We start from the raw sequence: 17,985 nt of genomic DNA on the forward strand, positions 1-17,985 counted from the left end.
AGAAAAGAACTTGAGACACTTAATTTCTAAACTCAATTACCATGCTGTCTGCAGAGACAACAAATTGTTGAAGGACTTTTTATAGGATTCCTTTTGCTACTGAGCAGGGGGAGAAAAATTGCTTACTCAGGACCAGGTGGTGGCGCACCTGGTTAAGCGCCCATGTTACAGTGCACAAGGACCTAGGTTTAAGCCCCTGGTCCCCACCTGCAGGGGGAAAGCTTCAGGAGTGCGGAGGCAGGGCTGCAGGTATCTCTGTCTCTTTCCCTCTCTATCTCCCCTCCCCTTTCAATTTCTCTCTCTATCCAATAATGAATAAATAAATATTAAAAAAAAGAAAAATTTACTAAAAAATAAAAAATGCTTACTCTGCTCATGCCTCAATTTCCTCAGAAGTAAAATGAAAAGACAACCTGGCTGCCTCTTTAGTTTGAAACTAAAATTTGTCAAATAAAACTCCAGAATGGGTGGTTACTAAGTATCATTCAGAAAACCACTAATTCCCCACTGTAAGTTTCAAGTTCCTATTTTTTATTTGAACAACTCTGATGAAAAGATGACTAAGTCAAAGGTTTTGTGGAGAAACAAGAAAAGTTACAACTATCACCATAAAAAATTGAGAGTAGTTGTTTTCTCTTTTTTCTAATATTGAGAGGGAATTCTCAATTGTCCAGCCTAGCCAGAAAACTATGAAAATGTGTCCAATTCAGGCCAGAGTGCTGCTTTTGGAGTGAAGGGATAGCACAGTGCTCTGGAGTTCAGTCCCCTCTGCACATACACAAACACAAGTGCACAGCGCCCCAATGCTGTTTGTCCCCTCGGCCTCATAGCTCTGCCAGTTGGCAAACCCAAGCCAGGAAGTTGTCAATTCCAATTGCGTTTAAGGCCATGTAGTCCTATTAAAGAAGGCTTGCTGGTTAAGGGGCGTCCTCTGTTTCCAAAGCATGGGAAAAAAAAAGGGGGGGGTGCATAGATTGAAGCTGGCAACTTTCACTGACTAGAGTTTTCAAGGAGCTATGAATGAGTTTAACAAAGGAGGTCTGTGGCTAGTTTCTGGCTGAAGTCCATGTCAACAGTTTTTAAGGTCACAGGCCACACTAACTAACATTTATTCCCAGCAGACCCTGTTCTAAACACAAGCTGTAAGTAGTACAAATTTGGAATTTTTCTGTAATCCCTTGAGATATTCCTGATCCTTCCACATGTTTCTGCTCAATTAAAAACAATTCTCACTTTGCACCACAAGAGAGGCAAGGCTCAGCAACCTCAGTCCATCCTTAGGGTAGATGAACAAAAACCTGGCAAATCAAAGGGCTCGAGTGGGGAAGGGAAGGAATTCAGCTGGATCACACTGAAAAGTGCAGACAGCTCTCCAGGGGCTCCGATTGTGAAAGCATAAAACGGGTTATGACAGAGATCCTGAGGCCATAAAAAGCAGGTTTGAGACACATATTGGAGATTGGTTCCTGGTCCCTATCACAAATAAGATAGAAATTTCTGAAACCATTTAAAAGGTCAACAAGGAATATGGAGAATGGAGATAATCTATAAGATAAATGCTGACTGTGGCAATGTAAAATTAATACAATCATTTCTCAATTAGGATGAACTCATACATTTCTGAAATCAAGATGCTTCTCAGAAGCATGAACACAACTCCCCGACCCCTCAAAAAGTTTTTATATTAATAGTGCATTTTATAATGGGTGGTATTTTAAAATCTTGTAATAATTCCAAATGTGGGAATAATTATTCAGAACTGAGTGCCAAAAATCTCATTCATTCCTTATGACTCAAGTCCATTCCACAAATTGGGGGTGGGGGGTGGAGTCAGTCATCAATTTGATAGTTAAAGCATTATCACTTGTGGCATTCTACACTGGGAATTGTGTACTATATAAAGATAGCTATACTTCTAATTTTTAAAACTGTATCAACTGTGGCATAATGAATATCTGAGTTTGACAGGTTAAGAGTTACCAGGATTACTTCATTGAAGATAATTTTAAAAATTAAAAAAATAATGATAATCCCATTTACCTACTTGCATTATTAATATTTTGGTACCCAAGTGCCCAGATTAATTTGTCCCTGTACAATTCTTACAAAACGGAAATTATATGTAAAAATTCACCTGTTGAAGGTTGGGTGGTGGCCCAACAGGTTGACTGTACATGTTTACAGGCATGAGGATCTGGGCTCAAGCCTCTGTTCCCCAAATGCAGGGGGAAACTTCATAGGCTCTAGAGTGTTATTGGTGTGTTTTTCTTCTTCCTCCACATTTCTCTCTTTCCCTATCTCTTTCTCTCTCACCTTCTATCAAAAAGAAAAAAAAAAAATCAGCCCTTGGAAATAGTGATGTTGTATAGGCATGGAGTTCCAGCAATAACCCTGGTGGCAAAAACAAAAGACACTGTCATTTTTGCGTAACATTATGTCTTGATATTGTTCATGTCATTACATAATTGCCAACATAAATTTAATAGCTACAATGTATCTTATCAAATTTACTTATCTACAAACTATTTCTATTTTTCATTTTATAGTTACAATATTATCCTATGTGTATATATATATTTTTTCTCAATTTTTCATAGACTAGATTCCTGAAAGTGTGAATAAATTTAAAGGTTTTAAATATATATTGCTAATTACTTTTCTGCAAACTAACCAACAGTGTGTAAGTATCCACTCCCAGGTCACCAAGTGCTATATTCAAGCTGACATTAACAGGCACACTTAGACTGAGTTATAAGTATGCCCACACAAATCTTATCAATGACAAAAACATGTATATGTTGCTATTGGTCTACACATTAACTACACATTGACTACTCATTGTAATTTGTGAAGTTCCAGTAACTACCCCCACCAAGATCTTTTATCCATATTATCTCTAATCCCTACCTAAAAAGTAGATGTGGAAAAAGACTCAGAAGGAGTGAAAGGAATAGCCAAAGTACATTCCCATGTCAATGGGAATGGAATTCATGCCCTGTGTTAATTCAAGAAGCTCTGTATGCCATGCCATATTTTACCTGATAGATCTGGTCAACACCAGACACAACCACTTTCTCTAGCAATGTCTCCTTAAACAGTAAGACCAGATTAATCTCTGGAAAGTACAGATAAATAATATCTATATTTTACAGATTGAGAAAAGCATAATCTATATGTATATCATACTTACCTCCTTCCTATATATAATTTTATATACAATATTATATATACATATATAATAGATATTTTTAAAAAGCAAGGAATCAAATAAATAGAGGGACTTGTGGGGTACTCATACTAATCTTGCAATTTTGTAAATGTCCAAGTTATACTGCCACTTTAAGAAACAACTTGGCATTTCCCAGTGAAGTTAAAGGTATATGTATCAAATGACATAATTATTCAGCTCTTAGGTGTATTTACTGTAAAAACTAGTACGTGTGGTGCATCAAAATAATCCATTCAAGAAAATTAGAAAAAAAACAGAACCATAAACAGTATGTACCATGTCATTTAGTGTATTCCCATATACTAATAAAAAGTTCATATTCAAATATACAGTGTAAAATTTTCTTTTACAGAGGTAACAGTTAACATCCAAGCTCAGCAGCAAACTAGACAATAGAAAACACTCTTTCTTTAGGGTGTTTTTGGAGAGGCTTTTGTGTGCAGGCTCAAACCGTCCCCTCCCACTTGTTTTCCATTGTACTTTTTTTTTTAAAGGAAACCAAGTAAGAGCTCAGGGAATAAGAAGGGGAGAGATGGGGGGAAGACAAAGAGAAGAGAAAGGGCAGGAAAAACTAAGCTCAAGTTAAACAAAAAAAAACTACAGGACACTAAAATGTGACTTTTTGGCAACTAATGAAACGGTTTTTTTTTTCTTAATGTCAAGATTTTGTTTTTTAAAGTGAAATATTTTTGCTGCATTTTGAGCTCATTAATACACATAAGAAGCTAGTTTAAAAAAAAACAGGCTGAATAAATGGACAATAGGATTAGTATCCCTGCAAACAAGCTCCACCCACTTTACTTCAAAGACATCTAAAATAGGATGGATTAGAAACTATAAATGATACCCCCTCAGAATTAATTTCGTAATAAATATTGCTTTGTATTACAGATAAGGGATTAAAATCACTATTGTGTCGATGTAACACTTATGAATTGAATTAAAGGACAATTACCTTGGTTTTACTGATGATTACTAGTAGTTTCAAATCCCATGAATAGAAAATAAAAACCTATTCAATTCACATTGTATACTACAATACAGAACTTAATTTTATCTACAACATTAAAAAAAAAAACCCTAAGTTTCTATATAAAGTTTTAAGATATGTGATTTGTTTTTATTCATAATGTAATACATTCAAAATAAACATTTATATTGCTCCAAAACTTTTTAAATACTTCCTTTAAGATATATTATCTTCATAATTCATAACTCATGCTAATAGGATGGATTAATTACTTTGAAGATGCAAATGCACAAAGTAAAACAAGGAAAACTACACAAAATACATCATTTGCCATTTGATTCAACTAAGACTTTTAATATGATTTCCATGCTTTTCTGTTCAATTGTTTTCAGAGTTGACTATCATTCACTGTCAAAAACCAGAAAATGGCTCATAAAATGGTTTATAAAAAGTATTTAGCTAACTGACAAATTCACAAAAACAAATGCATTTTTTAAAAAGAACATGAACCTTAGCAAGAAATGTTTTTTCAGACTGCTAATAACTTCTCCCCCCCTCCTTATAAGTTAGTCTTGCACAGATAAATAAAATAGATAAAAACCATTCTCAGGAATGATATGTAAATGCCTACAGTATCCTACATGAAAGGGTAGGTATAAACCTTTAACTATAGCATGATCCTAATCAAGAAAGGAAACACCCCTCATCATTGCTTATCTGCAACTTTCTAAATTATTCTAATGAACAAGATCTCAAAATATACCATATTCGAATTTCAAAATATAACATGTTAAAAATTAGTGCTTCCCAACTGTTAGAATTATAGAATCTTCCATCTTCAGACAGTACAATAATCTTTCCATTTGACAAAATGTACAGAGGTAAATTATAATCTCTGTCTTTGGGCCTCTCTATCTATGAGAAAGCTAAGTCAGACTTCCTTCCAACTGTTCCTAAAGCTGGTTTCTTGAATACCCAGACAACCAATATTCTGATTCCTATTTGTATTCACCAATCCATGATTCTCATAAAATAAGGGTGCAACCTCTATTCAAAAGGTAACTTTAGCTATAAAACATTTAAAGTTATTTTCCTTTTTTTTTAACCACTTCTGCACAGTGAAAACAATAACGGTTTTCTGTTTGTTGCTGGTGTATAAAAGTGCTTTGCTTGTAGGGATGACTAACAAAAATCACTGACGCTCAAACTCAACCAAAAAGCAACAACTAGCCTTTCCTGTAAAATAATTTTTCCATATCTCAAAATGACCCCCTCATGTAGAATTTTAAGGCTTTCAGAAAAAAGTCTAAATTTTACCAGTATTCTACCCAAACATACCCTGTGTATCATACTTAAACAAAACTGATCTTGTTTGTTATAACTCTAACTATATGGTTGGATTATTCATCACATGGAATGCAATGACACTGGCCATACAAGCATGTGGCTGACTCCATCATGCTAACCCTTAGTGCTGTGGTGCTGGGGCTCAAGCAATTAGCCTTTTACATAGTGAAGCTTAAGATCTACTGGGTAGGCTATAACCCATTCCCCATAGATGTCTTTAATTTCACCTTGACACTATCTGCCGTGCCCTTTATGCTTTTAATTTATTATTAACTAAGTAGAGACCAAGATAAATTGAGAGGGAAAGGGAGATAGAAGGAGAAAGAGAGATAGATACCTGCAACCCTGTTTCACTACTCAATAATCTTTTTCTCTTACAGGTGGAGAGCAGAGACTTGAACCTGAGTCCTTGTACATTATAACATATGTGCTCAAATGGGTGTGCCACATTCACCTCTTTGCTATGTGTTCTTTTAGCTAAATATCTATGTGAAAATATAAACAAACTTTTTAAGACTTGCAAAGCTTACTTTGGCAGCAAGAAAATAAAATCTGAAGTTCTAAATCAGAGCCAAAAGAGACCTACTAGAAATGAGCCAGTGCAGCTCAGGGCATATTAGAAAGTAGGTTCAAAATCAACATCCTGTGTGACCTCTACATCCCTCTAGATCTGAGCTCACATTCTGTGGTCATGAGTAGGAACATTCCATGCTGCCCCAGTATCGATCCATCTTCCTCAGGTATAGCATAGAGTATGTTGTCCATCCTCTCTTCGGATGGATTTCTCTTCAGAAGCCCAGTATAAAAAGGACCCACAATGGGAAGAATTATAGTTTACCATAGCACTAGGGTCTTCTTCCAGTTTTAGCTGACTATCCAGAAAACATCATACCTGTAGTACTTTTAAGAAGAGGGATTTAAAAGAAATCAAACTACTCCAGAGATACTGAAATACTTAAAAAGCAGAGAAATCTTTTCTGCTAAGTAAAAGATCCAGGCTTCCAGAATAGCATTTAGCATTGGGGAGAAAGACTGATTTCTCCCAGAGCGGCCTCTCCTTTGATACCCGAACTGCCCTCAAACATCAGGCTGTGTGTTTTTGTATCACAGAGTACCCTCAGGCTAGACAACCATAAATAGCTTAAAACAAGAATAGGAGATTCCATCTGTTTCTGGAATATTTCAGCAGCACCTGCTTTCAAGGTAAAAATCTGGGAGCTGTCCCCACAGCTTTCATTCCCAACTTCCTTCCCCACCTCCATCCATTTATTTTAAACTAAAGCAGCTAACACACAATCCAAAAAGTTTCTGCCATAGCACCTGCCTTAAAAAAGACCCCTTTGATTTTTTATCCTGAACCCCTCTGTGTTGTTTTACAAACAATGGAACAGTTAGAGAGTCCCATGTTCTTAAGAGCAGACCTAGCTTCTTTTTCTCTGTGGAAATGGAAGCTTTTGTGTTTATAGTAGAAACAAGTACAATAAAGATGAAAAATGATACAACTGTTCCTAAAGTCAAAGAATTCCAGAAGGAAGATGGTCCTCAACACAATAAATGTTTAAACACAAGCCAATATGCCAAGTTGCAAAGGAGAATAATCACTCCCCAGAGAGGCTTTAGGAACATACGTCATTATATTTTTAAAAAATTAAGCGCTGGGGAGATAGCATAATGGTTATACAAGACTTTAATTCCTGAGGTTCTGAGATCCCCAGTTCAATACCCAGCACCACCATAAGCCAGAGCTGAATACTGATTGCTCTGGGGTGTGTATCAATGTGCATGTGTGTTATGTGTCTTTGTATCTTTCTCATTAAAATAAATAACAATTTGGGACTGGGTGGTGGCGTACTTGGTTGAGTGCACATGTTACAGAGCACAAAGACCTGGGTTCGAGCCCCTGGTCCCCACCTGCAAGGGGAAAGCTTTCCGAGTGGTGAAGCAGGGCTGCAAGTGTCTCTCTGTCTCTCTTCCCCTTTCTATCACTCCCTTCTTAATTTCCGGCTGTCCCTATCCAATAAATGAAAAAAGAAAAAAGTCGAGGTGTCGGGCGGTCGCACAGCTGGTTAAGCACAGGTGGTGCAAAGCGCAAGGACCAGCTTAAGGATCCGGGTTCGAGCCCCCGACTCCCCACCTGAAGGGGAGACACTTCACAGGTGGTGAAGCAGGTCTGCAGGTGTCTCTCTTTCTCTCCCCGTCTCTGTCTTCCCCTCCTCTCTCCATTTCTCTCTGTCCTATCCAACAACGATGACATCGACTACAACAATAAAAAACAACAAGGGCAACAAAAGGGAACAAATAAATATTTAAAAAAATTTAAAAGAAGAAAAAAGAAAAAAGTCTATAAATAAATTAATAACAAATTTTTTAAAATCAACAGCAAAAGTTAAAGTAAAGTCAAGATTCAAATAATCCACCAATGTAGTCAGGAAGATGGACAGTGGCAGTGCAAAGGACTTGCAGGTAGGTACCTCAATCCTGGACACTAAATATGCCAGATTGCTGCTCTGGCCTTTCTCTATCATAAAATAAATAAATCTAAATCAGGTGTTATACCTCTTCTAACAATGAAGGAAATCCCAACATAGGGGAGCAGCAATTTCATGTATGAAAAAGATCACTTTACCTGTGGTCTCTAAACATTTGTATTTGTTATGTCTGCTCTTAACTATTTAACGGTACTCCATTTGTTATAGAAGAAATCAAAATCTTGAGTATGCCTCACAAAGATATTAACAATCTGATGCCAAAGTTTTTATAGCATCACATATTTCTATAGCGCTTTCATTAGAATTCTCATCATTCTTTCATCTTGATGTATTTTTCTGTAGGTCTTTGTATACCAGGCCTCAGTACACAGAGTTTATCTCTCATTATCTTCAAGTCAAGCCCCTCATTCATTTCACAAGACGCAGTTTAAGTAGAACCCAAATAATCTCCAGATACTTCAAATCAGATGAGCCCTTGCCTAATCTGTGATCTCAAAGAATCTAGCACAGACACAGTCAATGCCCAACATCTGAGTGGCTCCTAATACATACAGTAAGATTACCAAGTAGTCAAATAGAGGTAGGTATCAAAGTTAGAGATGCCCTTGGTATGATACACACTAAGCATATTCTATATTTGTTAAGTGACAAAAAGACTTCAAATTCATTGTTTCACAAAGTTCATAAAAGTCTAGTTCATCAAAAACATGGATAAATGTGACATCTGAAAGGTCCTCAAATACAAATGTAAGGCAAAAAGTGTACATCTATTTTAAGGTACCTTGAGGTAAATAAGTCAAACCAGAGTTGGCAAAATAGTTCACTTGGATAGTGTGCTGCTTTGTCATGTGTATGACCCAGGTTTGAACCCAGTCCCCACCACACTGAAGAAAACAAGAAAATTTTGGTGTTGTGATCTCTCATTCTCTCACTCTGCCTCTCTTACCTCTAAGAAACAAAAGGAAAATATGGGGGGGGGGGGAAGACTTCCAGAGGTATGTCTATAGAATAACAGCAGACTCCCTTGGCTCTCCGTGTCACCTAGAAAAAGCAGTGAAAATCACCTGAAAACTCAACAAATTATTGCCAGGATTTCCTCAGAAACTCAACAAGCTGCAGGTGAGTACAAAAACTCCTGGCTTGGGGGACACAAAAGTCGTGAGGAAAAGATTCCCAAGACTAAAAAGCCTTACTCAGAGAAGACTGGTACCAAATTGGGATATTAGCAGCTGAGGCATACCACTTCTGGGCCCAAGTCAAAACAACAACTGAAAAGAGAAGGGAGGGCAGAGGAGAGGGAGGATGAGGAAGAGGGGGAGGGGGAGGAGGGGAGAAGAAGGAGAGGAGGAGGAAGAGGAGGAAGGGGGGAAGGGGAAGAGGAGAGGGAAGGAGAAGGCAGAATTGCAGGGCCTGAGAGACACTTTGAGTGCAGTTTCAGTTAAGGTAAGAGGCACTGGAAGTAGACTGAATCAGGGGGAGGAAAGAATATCAATACTAGAAGACACAACCACCTCTCTCTGTGAATTGATGGAGAGGAAAGGTTTGGGAAAAATGAAGCATTTCTCTACAAAATAGCAGACTCCATCTGAAAAATGAGCATCAGAGTTATTGGGACCCCTCAGGAAGAAGAGAGAGAGAGGGGGGTAGAGAACATATTCAGTGAAATTTTAGCAGAAAAATTCCTATACTTAAGCAATTTTAAAAATATAAAAATCCAGAAATGTGAACATACACCTAAATTCTTGAATCCAAAATGACACACATCAAGATACATCACTGTAAAACTGTCCAAAGCCAGTGACAAGGAAATAATATTGTAGGCTGCTATGGAAAGAAAGTTACAGACAAAGGCAGAACCATCAGGCTTTCATCAGATTTTTTCATCACAAACCCTAGAGGCAAGGAGGGAATGGAATGGCATATGCAATATTTTAAAAGATAAAAATTACCAGCCATGAATAAAGTATCCTACTAAATTATACTCCAAATATAAGGAGAAAATAAAGATCTTTTCAAACATTCAGAAGCTGAAGGAATTTGCCGCTACCAATCCTAACTCGCAAAAATTAATAAAAGGAATTCTATATGAAAAAAAGCAAAGGAATTCCAACTTTTAATGAGATGATCAGTGTTAGAATAGAACCAGGAACACAACACCACCAAGAAAACAAACATAGAGAAGGGGAGAGTGAATAGTCAGAGCAACACAGTCCAATGTTGGTGAACTAAGGCCAACTTAAAAGACTTTTGTAGATATTGTATGTTAGACACAATATTCATGATAACCACAGAACAAAATATAGCACAAAGACAAACAGGAAACATACATACAATAGGCAAGACCATTCTAGAAAAGTCATTCACTTAAAATAACTAACAGAAACAAAAAAAAGAAACAATAAGAACATAAAGCAGCCTTGAAACAAAACCCAGAATGACTATAATAAGCAAATTACATTTATCAACAATCACCCTAAATGTGAATGTGTTAAATTCACCAGTCAAAAGATTTAGAGTGGCTGGATTAAAAAAGCAAGACTCATCTGTTCCGTGTCTCCAGGAAACACACATCGAAACGAAAGACAAACAGAAGCTCCAGATGATAGGCTGGAACAATGCAAACAAAAGGGTAGGAACAGCTATCCTAATATCTGACAAAGTAGACTTTCAGACAAAGAAGGTGAAATGAGACAGACATGGACACTACATATTGGTCAGAAGACTGATCCAACAGGAATACATAACCATTATCAGTATATATGCTCCCAATATGGGTGAGCCCAAATATATAAGGAAAGTACTAACTGACCTTAAGGGAGACATCGATAACAGCACAGTACTAGTTGGAGTCCTCAATACACCACTCATAGCAAGAGAAAGGTCATCAAGACAAAAAAAAAAAAAAAAGTCAAGAAAAAAGAGGCCTTAAATGAACTCATGAGGTGAACTTCAGATGTATTCAGAACCTTCCATCACCCCCAAAATCAATATACATTATTTTCAAATGCCCGTGAAACATTCTCAAGGACTGACATGTGTAGCTGCATTACTGACAATAGCTAAAGAGCGGAAACAAACAAAATGCCTATAAACAGATGACTGGCTAAAGGTTAAGGGATATGTACTCCATAGAATATTATTCTGTGATCAAAAAATGTAATATTGTATTCTTTAGAATAAAATTGATGAAACTAGAGGTGATTTGCCAAGTGTATATGCTATTCAACTAACCCCATCCTTCCACTTTTTTTTTTTTTCATCTCTGGGGTTTCACCACTGTGAAATGATGAGAGACAGAGAGACACCACAGAACCTAGCTTCTTCAAATGTGGTGGAGTCCAGGCTCAAACATAGGTCACAACATATGGCAAAACAACACATCATTCAAGTGAGCCAATTTATCAGCCCACAATTATCTTTTTGAAAATATAAATTCCACGACTCTATACACAGTCAACCACCAGAATCAAAGTTTTTTTTTGTTTTGTTTTGTTTTGCCTCCAGGGTTGTTGTTGGGGCTCAGTGTCTACATTATGAATCCACTGCTCCTAAAGGCTATTTTTTCCCTTTTTGTTGCCCTTGTTTATCAGTGCTGTTATTACTATTGTTGTTATTGCTATTGTTGGATAGGACAGAAAGAAATCGAGAGGGATGGGGAAGACAGAAAGGGGGAGAGAAAGACACCTGCAAACCTGCTTCACTGTTCGTGAGGCGACCCTCCCCCACAGGTGGGGAGCCAGGGACTCGAACCAGGATCCTTATGCCAGTCGTTGTGCTTTGTGCCATGTGCCATTAACCTGTTGCACTACCACCCAGCCCCCCAGAGGAAAGTATTTTAAGTTAAAAAATTTAAATAGTTTTCCACTCATATTATTTACTGAGAAAATATCATGATGCCAATTCCAAGACACACACCTCTCTCCCCATCCTATCCCCCATCTTATCCCAGCCTTAAAAGAAACATCGCAACACAAAATATGATGGATGGGTTCTATTGTTCTCTAAAAGACTTAAAAACAAAAACACTGCTAAAAAGCAATTAATCATTTATATCTGAGTATAATATTCTGAGCAGGTGCTCCTTGGGCCTGGGCCACTGGTGTGCTTGTGAACATGCTTGAGTCAACAAAGCTACTAAGTCAAACCTCCTTCCTCAGGTCTTTGCAGCAGTTCTCCTCTAATGTCCAAATTAGAGAAGCTGTGTTTGATTATCAAGAGCTGACTTCACTGATTGAGAATAATGATAAGATGTGTGCCGAAAGCACAAAAAGTAGCGGCCCAGACTGACAATTATTTGAGCAAAAGCACTTTAGAAGTCAGGCCCACTTCTCCAGTGGTGTGAGATGTGTGTTTGGACGGTGGCTAGTAAAGAGAAGAAAGCACAGAATAGAATACACCAGAGAGTTACCCTTCCTGGAATTCATAGAGGGCCTGGCCTTTTATCCTCAGGCCCAATCCCCAAACTGGAGACCAGGATTTTGTCAGGGGCGCCTCCCTGCTGTCCTACCCTGGGCTGCTCTACAAGAGCAGAGAGAGACAGGAGGCAGGCCCCTCTGACACCTACTTAACCAAGGCAGATGGAGAGGAGAGTGTGTGGGATGCCTTTACTTCCCCCTCAGGAGGTACCCAGCAGGAGGCCACAGAGCCAGCAGCTCCAAAATCGGATTTCCACACATCCTCCCACCCCAGAACACACCTCACTCCTCTGGCAGGAGGAAACAGAGTATTAAAGCAAGTGTGGCTCTGGTGTGCAAAGGGAGTTTTAAAGAACGAAAGAGTTTTCTCACAAAATTCTTCCCTCGCCCCCCCCACCCCCCACATCCCCCCCACCCCTGCCAAATCTTTGCAGAGGTAGCCAAGTAGAGAAACAGTTTCTCACTCATTGACCCTAAGGGGGCAAGAGTGTCACTTTGAGGCGGCCACAATCAGTGTCTGCAAGATGTCCTGAGCTACAGACACATACTTTATTAATAATCTTACATACACAAAATGTCCAAGGGAAAGCCTAACAGGCTAATTTCTGACAGCTCCAGATAACAGCAGGAGGAACTGAAACCATGCTGACTCTCTAGCTTCCACAGACACCACAGAAGCAATGATCCCTTTCCCACCCAAGGGATGTGATACAAATAAAGACAATTATCTGCAGAACTTGAAGTGCAAGCCCAACACTGTGAAGTAAGTCCTTCTCCTCAAGTGCAATGACTTGTGGGAAACAGACAGGAAAACAAAAAGAACAGCTGGAACATTTAATTACAGAACAGTGCAAAGGTTGACACTGTTTCATAGAACCGGCCAATAATTTAAGCCATTCTCCCTTACCTTAAGATACAGAAGCAGCTCTTCGCTCCTGAAGATAAGCGGCAGAACCCAAATCTCTGCTTGCTGTCAATGTCAGTGAGCACAAACGTGAAGTTCTGGCCAACTTGGCTAACTGTAAGGCTGCAACAATGACAAAGGGGAAAATGAATGTGCAGTAGGTTTCTTGATAATATATCTAATCAAAGTATGTCATTGAACCTGTAACATTTCCTTTCTCTGTGGAACTCTATAAATGAATTTAAAATTCACACATTTCAAGGGAACAGACTGAGAGCTAAGAGACAGAGAGAGATACAAAGAGAAAGAGAGAGAGGAAGAAGAGAAAGAGGATGAAGAAGGAGAAGGAAGAGGACAGATGGTAAGCTGCCTGTTGTAGTGACCACCTCACTGGAGCTACCAAGACTCCCATTTAGTGAATTCAGGCAAGTAGCCCTGTTAATCTTCCCATCGAGTTCTGAATGATACAGCCTATAACCTTATTTTATACATGTGGAAAAAGCTAGAGTGGCACTGCATAGGTACTAGTTTTAAGAGGCAAAAAGCTAGATTCTAAATCTAGGCCTAACATTAAAGGCCACTGTATCCATTTCCTCAGGTTTAGAAAACAGTGGTGATTTCAAGAGCAGAATTTAAGTGTCTATGAAATGCTAGCCATACTCAAAAGATAGTGTATTTAGACTCAAAACCCACCCTGTAATTTAGATGGTGTTTCCATTTTACAGAAAAAGAATGGACTGAATCAAACTCACAGTAAAAAACCCAAACTAATTTTCAAAAGAGGACAAGGCTAGCTGTTACTTTCCTAAATTCTTGCATTATTAATCAGTTAGGGTGCTTTCTAAGAAACTGAAACAAAATTTTAAAGAAAAACATTAAAAAAGATAAAGGCTAAACTGCACAACACAATTATCAGTGAAACACATACAGCAATGTAAAATTAAGTTTATTTCAAAAAAATTTTTTTTTGTTTTGTTTTTTGAGAGGGAACACAAATCTTTATTCACGCGGACACCTCAGAGTTGGGTGAGAGCACAGCCGTTTGGACCACGTGGAGCTAGCAAAATGGCCGCCTCCTACTACGCGCAGCACCCTTCCCTGCATCCAGTCACTGAGTTGAAACGCAGGCAAGAGCTATTTCAAAAATTTTAATAAGCACATGACTAATTGGATTAATCTAAGAACTCTTCAAAAGTCACAAAACATTTTAAAATACTCTTTAAAATCTGTATGCCATTTATCTTGGATTCCTTTTTAAAGATGTAAATCCATCCCAAATTTGAATATATAAATGTATACTAACATAATATTTCACAATACTCGATACTGAATGGAACTCATTAACTCATAATGCTTTGCATATTGTGTTGTATCTCAAAAAATACACTCAGTTGATAAAATATTCAAATCAATGCTCACATAATTTTGAAAAATAAATCATGTTTCAACAGACATTTTTCAAAGGTAGATTTCTTAATGAGCCTTTGGATATTACATAGATTAAATTTTCAAATATGGATAGCCTGCCTTTCCAAAACTTCTACCAACCATATCAGAAAATTAAAAGAAACTGTAAAGATATCTCAGTATAACAGGTCAATAGGTTCTGCTAGGTCACACTGAAGGAAAACAATTTCCTCCCTTGTAGAATGGTTAGAGAATACCAGAAAATAATTCAAAAAGAAGTGAAAAGGTCCCACTCTACTTTTTTAACTAGGAAGGTGAACAAAAACAAGGTGGCAGTTTAAAAGCAATACAGCAATAAAACAGGTAGGTGTAAGTAATGCTATCCTTCCACCTTATACAAGCCAGGAAAAGGAACATATTTCTATAAAAGTTATAGAGCTGTCAAGGGGACACCAAATGCTACCTTCTATGGCTGTTATGTTTTATCTATAAAGCTTGGATACTGTTACTATGGTGATTTAATACTATGTTTTAAAGGAGGATTATATGATTAATTTTAACAAGGTTGAGAACTGAGGATGTGTGAGAAACTGGATTCTAGCTCACATAATTAAAGTGACTGGGGGAAACTATGGGCTCGTTGGGGGAGGGGTAAAATTATATTTCTAAAATACTTAAAGCAACAGATAAGGATAATTCTAAGTTACAAATAAAGTTATGTTTTTTTTATGAAATACTATTATGTGACCCAGCAAAATATGACTATTATTTTAACTCAGGTTAGAATTCACTTCTAGAATGTTTAAAATAAAGCTTATTAGAAGAGAAGCACAATCATTACAAATTTACGGGGTTTCAATCCCAACTCAATCACTTAAAAACTGGCCCCTAATTTAGGAAGTTACTTAACCTGCAAGGACTTTAGTTTCCTCATCTGGAATAGTAAGAAACTACCACTAAACTCAGAGGGCACTCTGGGAATAAGTGAGGTAAACTCAGTAAAAGAAAAATACAAGCTGTTACCATCTGAATGAAAACTAAAATGCATAGTAAAAAACATTAATTTGCTTAGAATCTTCTGGCTGGCTCGATTTTGTAATACCTGTGAATAGAGTAAGGTTGCTTTTGTTTCTGACTAGTCTGTTGCTTCTTTTCACTTGGGACAATCCTAAACATGTCCAAGTGAGTTATGCATGCTTACTAATATTACCTACAGAGGGTAATATTTTTAGGGTACCAAAGTATAGAAAGGGGAAGTTATTTTCAGTTGACTTACCTCTGCAGGAATTATAAGGGTGAAGCATGAATCATTAAAAGTCATTTTTCTTTTTAATTAACAGTAATTTAATATGTACAAAATTATAAGATAACTGGGGGATAGTTTCACACTGTTCCTACCACTAGGGCCCATGTCTCCATTCCCTCCATTAGAAACTCCAGTAATTCTCACAAGGTCACAGATATGGGTCGGTTATTATTACTGTATCTACATTTTTATATATTTGCCCACTTTTTCTAGAGTACCGCCTTCTCTTCCTTTCTGGATGTCTTCTTTTTTTTTTTTTTAAATATTTGTCCCCTTTTGTTGACCTTGTTTTATTGTTGTAGTTATTGTTGTTACTGATGTCATCATTGTTGGATAGGACAGAGAGGAGGGGAAGACAGAGAGGGGGAGAGAAAGGTAAACACCCGCAGACCTGCTTCACCACTCGTGAAGCGACTCCCCTGCAGGTGGGGAGCCGGGGGCTTGAATCAGGATCCTTATGCTGGTCCTTGTGCTTTGCACCACCTGCGCTTAACATGCTGCGCTACTGCCTGATTCCCTGAATATCCTTTCTTTTTCCCTTCTTTCTCTGGATCCTGATGGCACTGTAATTCAGAGCCTTCTGGTCATCTTCCCCTAACATTTCTCCCCTCTGTGGGGTTATGGAACTTTTTTTTTTTTTATCCAGAGTACTGATAGGCTCTGCCTTATGGTGTTAGAAGGGATTGAACCCGGGAATCGCTTTGCATAATCATGATGCCATCTGCCACCACCCTTAGACCAAAATTCTTTATGAGGTGGGGGGGGGGTTTCCTGGCTTCTGTAATTCCTTCTCCACTGGACATAGACATTTAGCCTACACTTTTAAAGTTTTCATCTGATTATTATGAAAATAGTTTGAAAGAAGGTAAAACAGATGCAGAAAACATATTCAAGAGGTTAGGGTCACTAAGACAGTCCACTGAAAGGATGCTCGCTTCATCATGCATGTAACCTAAGTAAACCATACAGTAGTACTGTACTTGGGAAAGCTATGGGCTGCTTCTCTAGCTCTTCCTATATAGAGATAGAGATATGGAAAAGTGAGAGCAATAGAGCCATGCTCATGACAAAAAAGAAAAAGGATAAAGGAGAAGAGGTTAGAAGGATAGCTGTGGTGGACTGCAGTGGGGAGAGTGAAGATTCAGAACTCCGGTGGTGGGAATAATAGGATTCAAACCCCTGTTGACGTGCCATTCTGTATAAAAATAAATTAATTAATTTAAAAAAAACAGTAAAGCTATCAAGGGAAGAGACTAGATACGGAGTTCTGGTGATGGGAAATGTGTGGAACTGTACCCCTCTTATCCTATGGTCTTGTCAATATTTCCATTTCATGAATAAAAATTAAAAAAGAAGTATAGAGCAAGTGAAATGACTAAGTGAAATAACTCAGATAGGCAAAGTGGAAATGGATGCAATATACTTTCAGTCTTAGCTAGCAGGTATTTATTACAGGACTATAAGAATGAGAGTATAAAAGCAGTATATCATCATCTAATGATGGGAATGATTAACAGATCTGGAGTAGAGGGAGACCCAAGAGTTCCATTCAAGATATGTTATGTCTGAGAAGTTTGTAAATGGAAAAGTCAAGTGCATAGTTAAACATAGTACTTAGAACATTAGAATAAAGGTTAATGTATAAATTTGGAAGACATCTACAAAGATGGTATTTGATGCCTTGGTAAAGAACGGTATCATTGGGGCCAGGCGGTGGCACACCTGGTTAAGCAGTCATATTAAAAGTGTGAAAGGGGGAGGTGGGCAGTAGCACAGTGGGTTAAGCACAGGTGGCACTAAGCACATGGACCGACTAAGGATCCCGGTTCGAGCCCCTGGCTCCCCACCTGCGGGACAGTCGCTTCACAAGCGGTGAAGCAGGTCTGCAGGTGTCTATCTTTCTCTCCCCATCTTCCCC

The 17,985-nt window shown here is 38.0% G+C and overlaps 1 protein-coding gene across 9 annotated transcripts in view; it reads right to left on the reverse strand.

The window, feature by feature from the left end:
• Nucleotides 1-17,985, reverse strand: part of DENND1A (DENN domain containing 1A) — a 600,479-nt gene that overhangs the window by 377,720 nt on the left and 204,774 nt on the right. For 8 of the 9 annotated variants that reach the window (XM_060200131.1, XM_060200132.1, XM_016185023.2 and 5 more), the window contains one exon: nt 13,358-13,477. The exons of the other annotated variant lie outside the window; for it this stretch is intronic. In XM_060200131.1, coding sequence (XP_060056114.1) covers nt 13,358-13,477 — 120 coding nt within the window. The remainder of the gene's footprint in view (nt 1-13,357; nt 13,478-17,985) is intronic. 9 annotated transcript variants of the gene reach the window in all.

The sequence above is a fragment of the Erinaceus europaeus genome, chromosome 10 (assembly GCF_950295315.1).
Source record: "Erinaceus europaeus chromosome 10, mEriEur2.1, whole genome shotgun sequence".
In the NCBI taxonomy this organism is placed as follows: Eukaryota; Metazoa; Chordata; class Mammalia; order Eulipotyphla; family Erinaceidae; genus Erinaceus; species Erinaceus europaeus.